This window comes from Marmota marmota, unplaced genomic scaffold (assembly GCF_001458135.2).
Source record: "Marmota marmota marmota unplaced genomic scaffold, marMar, whole genome shotgun sequence".
Lineage (NCBI taxonomy): Eukaryota > Metazoa > Chordata > Mammalia > Rodentia > Sciuridae > Marmota > Marmota marmota.
This window is the reverse complement of record NW_026000142.1, coordinates 18,842,203-18,849,782: the sequence shown is the minus strand read 5'-3', so window position 1 is coordinate 18,849,782 and position 7,580 is coordinate 18,842,203. Positions and strand designations below refer to the sequence as shown.

Below are 7,580 nucleotides of genomic sequence, written 5' to 3'. Positions count from 1 at the left end.
GGGGGGGAGCCGTTTGCCGGGTGGGCGGGGCCGTTAGCAGAGCTGGGAGGGCACAGGCCTTCTGCCGGGCGGGGACCCTTCTCGAACAGAAGTCTTCTGTTCTGAAAATATATTTTCCATTCTAATACATAAATTATTTTTGTATGATATTGGGCATTTGCACATAGATAAATTATTTAAATTAGAAACTCTAACTCTGATCTGTCCTCTTCTTATCTGTAAAACCATGTAACTGATGCTTTTTATTCTGAATTCCCTCTAGTAGGAGTTGATTAGTACACCTTCACATTCTATTCCCACAAATGAAGCTCTCTTTTTACAAGAATTGTATTCTTATATTTTGATTTGTTCTCAGATCTGTTGATACTCCTTTCACTTGTTATTCTAATTAAATAATGAAGTTAAATATAGATATGAATGTGAAAACACTATCTTTATGAAAATAAATTTGAATGCTTTGCAAAGTTGAAGAACAAGCAGTCGGCAAGATCTGTCCCTTGGGCCATAGTTTGCCCTGTTCCTAACTCCACTGCCCCTCTATTTTTTCTTACCACTCAAGGTTCAATAGACTGTTCTTTAAGTGGTCTTACACTTAAACATACATCTTTGATTGTCTTTCCATTAGTATTTAACTTTTTACAAATACCCTGAGGAGAGACTACTTTTCTAAAAATACTCTTCTTTTATTCATTCAGTTTATGAATCAAAAATAAATCTTAATTATCACAAAGAATTGCAAAGTAGCATATATGATAAGCTTCATATGAATGGAATATAATGATAGAAACCGTGATAGTGCCTTTGGGTCTGTTTCTATGGAGTAAATTTATATTATTTTTTTCATTATGATATGTTAATTCTTCAGAAATGAACTGTTTCAAGGCAAATGCATGAAATTGTAAAGATTGTAAATATAATTCAGATACAGTATGATTTTATATAATTAGAATTACTCAAGCTTTCATCACAATTTTGAGTGCAATATTTTACATTTTGGAAGTTACTGTTCGGGTTTTTAAAAGCATGCAGCATAGAAATATTTGATACAGACATGCTAAGTTTGTATCCCAGCTTTGTGAACTATAAGATGTTAGAACTTGGATAGCTTGACTAACCTTTTTAAGAAGTTCCCTTGTTTTTTATATATATATATATTTATTTATTATTTATTTATTTATTTTATATATATAAATATATATATATATTTTTTTAGTTGTAATTGGACACAATACCTTTATTTATTTTTATGTGGTGCTAAGGATCGAACTCAGGGCCTTGCATGTCCTAGGCAAGAGCACTACCACTGAGCCACAATCCCAGTCACAAGAAGTTCCCTTGTTTTCAAGCTGGAAGAATAATTTCTGATATATTCAAGTATATAAGAATTCAGTTGTGACCATTTGAAATAAATGAAACTGAATCACTACCTCCTATCAAACATGAAAATTAATTCCTGGTAAATAACAAGTCTGTATGTGAAAGACAAAATAATAATGTTTCCAGAAGACAAAAAAATTTAAGGAGGTATGTGTATGGATATGTGAGTGTACATATGTGTGTATGTTTAGACACATGTATAAATATGTGCCTGCACACATATATGTGTGTTATGTATGTATACACACACACACACAAACACACAGAGCTTACCATATTGCCTGGTATATAGTAATCCTTCAGTATTATTGACCATTAAGTAATGCAGCTTTCTTCCTATTAAAGACCTAGGAAGAAAGTACTTTAACAGAGAAACTATATTTTCAGTTGGTTTTCAGTAGAATGCTTTATTCAGCTCTATATAAATCAGAACATTGACAAGTATTAGTTATAAAAATGACAAAATAATTAATTATTAATAATAGTTAATTTCCCATGATAGACTAAATTTCTGACCCTTTGGTTGAACTTGAATCATATCTAGAAATTTAATTTGAGGTCTTTTCTACTGCCTGACATTTTGAACTGCAGGGTTGTATCTAATACTTATAAAAACTTTTGTTTTTGCCACTTTTCTAAAATGTGAATATTTAAAGTAATGCTCAGGGCTGGGGATGTGGCTTAAGCGGTGGCGCGCTCGCCTGGCTTGTGCGGGGCGCTGGGTTTGATCCTCAGCACCACATTAAAAAAAATAAAATAAAGATGTGTCCACCGAAAACAAAAAAATAAATATTAAAAAATTCTCTCTCTCTCTCTCTCTCTCTCTCTAAAATAAATAAATAAATGAATGAATGAATAAAATAAAATAAATAAAGTAATGCTCAGCAAGACTCTGGGACCATCTTAATACTAACTGTTCATCAAGTTTAAATGTGTATTTCCATTTATTCTGGAAAATGTCATGTACATCATTAATTCTGCCTTTACCATGATGAGTCATTACCTATATAGAGAATGTAAACTCTACAGTAGCAAATAGGGGCATAAAATATTATAAAAACTAAGATTGTAACATTAGTTTATAAAAATGTAAAATCAGTACAAGGAAATCAATAAAGTAAACTTCATGGGAGGCAGGACCATGTCTCACTCACTTAGTACTCTCTATGAACTATGGTTATGTGTGACATAAAATAATGAGTGAATCTGCTATTCACTTTGCTTATGTACTAATTTAAAAAAAAATGGGGTCTGGAAAACTGTAAAGCAAAAGCTAAGGGATTACCACTACTACAATACAAAATATTAACCAACAAAAAAGATTTTAATGATATAGGATAATGGAGGAAAATCCTGAAGGACATTTACATTTGGGGCAGATTTATTCAAACTGCAAGGGAAGTCATTCTGTTAAAATAGTATTTCAGGTGATTCAACTGTTGCATATCATCCACTCTTCCCCATCCTTTGTATTGAATTAAGAAAGTCATGCCTACGAATTCTTATTTACGTGTGTGTGCGTGTATGTGTGTGTGTATTTTGCTTTCAAGGAAGCTCTTACTCTATAGAAATATCTTTTTCCTTCCTTCCTTTCCTCCTTGCTTGCCTACTTCCCTTTCTTCCTTGAGCACCTGGTGAGTCTCTTTGGTTTACATTTGCCAAAAGTCACAGGTAGTAGTACTTCCAAAGGAGAAAACATGGGTCAAGTGAAAGTTAGGACCACGGACTTAGCGTGCTATTGGTAGAGGTGTGTGCTCCATCCAGGTAATAGAGTTGTTTAGGTAAAAGATATTTCAGGGTTTACAGCCAAGACTTGATTGAACTGAGGAGTGTCCTCTCTTGCATAAACCTAGATCCTCAGCCATCTTATTTACATACTCAGATTTCTGAGCATGCAGACACAATACTCCTTGCACACACAACAGTTGTGTGTGTACTTTGGGCATCCTTTGAGGTGTTTCTCTTTCTCCTAGCTGTCCAATCCCGCACAGACCTTTAACCTGGCACAGTCACTTCTAGGGAAGTGGTGGTGAGGAAAGAATATGTCCTTTTTATCACCATTTCTGGGTATGCATGTGAGATCAGATAGGAGTGCATATGGGTGAGTAACCAAAACTGCTCTCTTGGAGTCAATAAAGTTTCTTTGTAAAATTGATGAGGATCATCAGTACTTTTGAAAAAGGGGAGTCTATTCAGTTTTGCACAAAGCCCTACAAAACTAGTGATGATCCTGTAAAGACTACTTAGATAATGGGCCTACATTAGTGTTTACCAAAATATTACCTAGAGTCTTTCAATCCATCAACTCATCTTTTGAAGGTTGACATTTCCTGGGAGCAGGGGGACGGGGGTAAAACTTTTTTAGTCTTAAAATTTAGATTAAGCCTGATTTTAAAAAATCAAAATCTCCGTACTCCCCCGTCCCCGACAGCTATTACATTCTTCAATATCATCTTAGTACTACAAAGACTGGATTTTGTTCATCTTGGCTAACATTCAAATTCAACTATTTATGCCATGAATTTGCAGTTTTGCTTTTGCATTATATCCCCAGTATATAAAAATGGATCATTTCAGAGCATTTAAAGTGAGAGGAGTAATGTAGAATTGCTGCAGGTTAAAATGACATAAATGCAAGTAGTGACTAGGTACAAATATGAAATGCGAGTTTTTGTATTCTGTTACAAGTGAATCAGCTATGTGCTTTATAAAGGCTGCCAAGAAACAAAAATGTAAAAGGACTAAGTTTAATGACGTGTACCATGAGTTGTGCCAGATTTTGTTAGAATAGTGATCTCTGCCCTTATGTTTTATCTGTCATAAAATATTAAGGAACTTAAAACTTTCAATCTAATTGTGTTTTATTCAAAGTATGTTGTTATTTTCTGGCAAACCAGCTGTGCATTTCACTATAAAATTGGTAAATTATATCACTGTTGTGGAAAACGGGACCAAAATTACAGAGGTAATATTCACAAGCAGGACAGGTGGTAGGTAGCATGGTCATATGCATGTGAATCCAGTTGCAAAGTTAACAACCTGTGTAGTGCTTAGAGAAACATTGGAAGGTCTTACCAAAAATCCTGTATTAAATCATATTTGTTAGACATGAGGCAATATTAGTGATACGTTGTGTGGAAGAACAGTGGATGAATTGTAGGTAAAGGATTTGTTTTCTGATAAAACTTTTTAATTTACATAATAGGAATTAACTTAGGTGAGTTGCAAATATAGAAGAGTAATAAATAATATTTTTGTTTATTGCTAAAAACTAATATTGCTGGAAAATTAATTTTTTTTTCTCTTTGAAATTACTACTGTATCCTATTTCCTTTAGGTTTATTGTATTTTTTTTTTTTAATTCTTGCTCTTCAGCAGGAAGTTTACCTATTAGTTAGCCTATTATTTTTTTCTCATTTCCAAACCATGGCATATTTGGACAAATTTTCTTATTGATTTTCTATACTGGCAGGTCATTTTTTTTCTCCCATATCTGTCTTTTATGATGACTGATTTGTTCTGATATCTGTTTCAACTTTCAGTAGTCTAAGATACACTTCTTTTTCAGACTTGATCTGTAATTTCCAAAGCTGTTAGATTTATGATAAGAGCACTGACCAATGTGTTGTTAACTTCTGTATTTACTTTCCACCCAACTTGAGCGCCTGCCATATTTGTTTATACCTAGGATTTACTTATGAGTTGAGAAACAATTTTTAAGTATGACTATGTAGTTTAATTTATCAAGCAATTATTATCAGAGGGAAATGCTTGTAGATTATTGAAATCCTTTTACTCTGGAAAATGTTATTCCTTCTAGATTTTTATTTTTCACTTTTTCCTTATCAACACTCTTTGATTTTAAATAATATACTTAACTTTCATTCCTTGTTCTTTGCTTTTATTCATTATTATTGCTCTTCAGTACCCATAGTCCTCCAATCTCTCAGGTATATCTTTACTTCTTTGTTATCAAAAAACTGTTTTCTAGGAATCATTTATTTTTTTGTACATTTACTGTAAAATTCTAGTTTTTAAAAAAATTGGGGGGGGGGGCAAGGACAGCTCAGTGGTAGAGTGCTTTCCTAGTATGCATGAAGTCCTGAGTTTGATCCCTGGCACTGCAGTCAATATATAGCATTTTTATGTAGTTACAATATGACTTCATCATATTTGGTGCAAATATACTCTTTTTATTCTAAACTTAAATGTGCTTACTTTATGAATTATACTTTGTTTATTTGACTATGTTCATCAACTTTATGATTTTTAAACTTTGGAGTAATAAAAGAAGATACTGTCTCTCCAGAAAAATTAATTGAGTCTTTAATTTTGTTTTACTACAGTTTCTAAAGTAATTTTTGTGGAACACTTTTACAGATTAGTTTGACAAGGCATACTGAAAACCAAGAAAATGTCTTCATATTTCATCCTTTTCTTTAAAAATTTAAGTAATAAAGTATGGCATTTTGAAGTAAGCATAATGTTATTTCATCAAATGCTTTGAAATACTAAAAGTTAGGCCAATATTTTTGTGTTTTCCAGATTATTGTTCGGTGGTAACAATTGTGGATCAGACAAATGTAAAGTTAACTTGCCTGTTTTTTAGTGGAAACTATGAAGCCCTTCCAATAATTTATAAAATTGGAGACATTGTTCGCTTTCACAGGCTTAAGGTATAATTCATACTTTTTATAACTTACATTCTTTTGATGAGAACGCTGCCATTCACTGAAGCTAGTTAGCACTACTTGTGTAGTTGCTTTGTTTAGAGCATGATATCAGGTGTTTCAGAAGAAGAAATGTAAATAGTATCAGACTCCAAATAATATATAGTGTGATATCACTTCATTTAAATGAATTTCCAATTCTTCTTCCTCAGAAATATATTAGTTGCTCAGATTCACACTAAGCCCATTCTGTGTTCTTACTTTCAAATATAGATTCATGATACGAAAATTTTGGTAAAGGACAGGAGTAAAAATCATAATAAATTAACTTATTTATTTACTTAATTTTTGAGACAGAGCTCTTGCTATGTTGTCCAGGCTAGCCTCAAATTCCTGGGCTCAGGCAGTCCTTCTACTCAACCTCCTGAGTAGATCGGATTATAGGCATATGCCACCAGGACTGAGTCAATGCTATGATTTCTAATATCATACTAGTTTTATTTGTGTATGTTCTTTGTATTCCCTTTATAATGTGGCTAGACACTATATGGTTTTGGTTTTATGTTTTAAATGTCTACTCATGATTGTGTGTTTCATCCATATTGCTTACATGGTTTTGTTCGTTTTCATTGATAAATGGTACTTTCCTATGTGAACGCATCACAATTTTTATATTCATTCTGTTGTTTCTAAATGTTTAGGTGATTTCCAGATTGTGGAAATTATAATTATTGTTATGGACTCTTTAGTATAGCTTTTAGTTAATATAAACATATGTTCAAGCACATACCTATATACACACATATATTTTAGTTAGGTTTATACTAGCAAGTGTGGTTACTAGTGCCTTAAGATGTACTTTTGTGTTCACCCTAAGTTTTTCAAAGTGATTACTACCACTTTACATTGTCACTAACAGCATATGAAAGTTCTGGTTGTTCCACATTTCACAAACTCTTGATACTTTCCTTTTAAAATGTATTGTTGGGATTATATTAGTATCTCATGGTTTTAACTTGAATTTTTGTGAATATTTATGAAGTCAAGAACATTTTTGAATTCATGTATCTTCAAAAATATGAAATATATTTTCTATGGGATTTTTATTTCCCTTTCTTATCTTATTGTGGAAGTTCCTTATATATAAAGATTGTAGATCTTTTTAGTCAAATTATATGGATTGTGAGCATTTTTTTCCCACTGTACAAAGGTGAAGCAACTGTTTTCACACATTGGACAATAGCTATCTGATCAGATAGAGAAAAGAGACTTAGGAGATGAGCCACATGATCACCACATCTCTATCTGGGTACAGTTTCTCAACAATTGCATGGCAAGCTGGAATGTAACCTGTTGTCCTACTAAGATAAGGAAACTAGGCCAAAATTCAAGACAGCTAAAAGAACTTGGATCTTTAAGATGAGGTACCGGAGAGGAAAGAACTATTTTTAGGGGGATGTCAAGAAGTCTATTAGTACAGAGGAGGCCAGCAGCCACCATGTTGGAAAGCTGACGTCACCATCCCTGTTTTCG

The 7,580-nt window shown here is 32.8% G+C and overlaps 1 protein-coding gene across 7 annotated transcripts in view; it reads left to right on the top strand.

Moving 5' to 3' along the window:
- Positions 1–7,580, top strand: part of Pot1 (protection of telomeres 1) — a 107,555-nt gene that overhangs the window by 51,597 nt on the left and 48,378 nt on the right. For 6 of the 7 annotated variants that reach the window (XM_015488292.2, XM_048786063.1, XM_048786059.1 and 3 more), the window contains one exon: positions 5,923–6,053. In XM_015488292.2, the coding sequence (XP_015343778.1) occupies positions 5,923–6,053 (131 nt within the window). Of the gene's footprint in view, positions 1–5,922; positions 6,054–7,580 lie in introns of those variants that run through there. The other variant, XM_048786064.1, reaches the window with a different exon arrangement.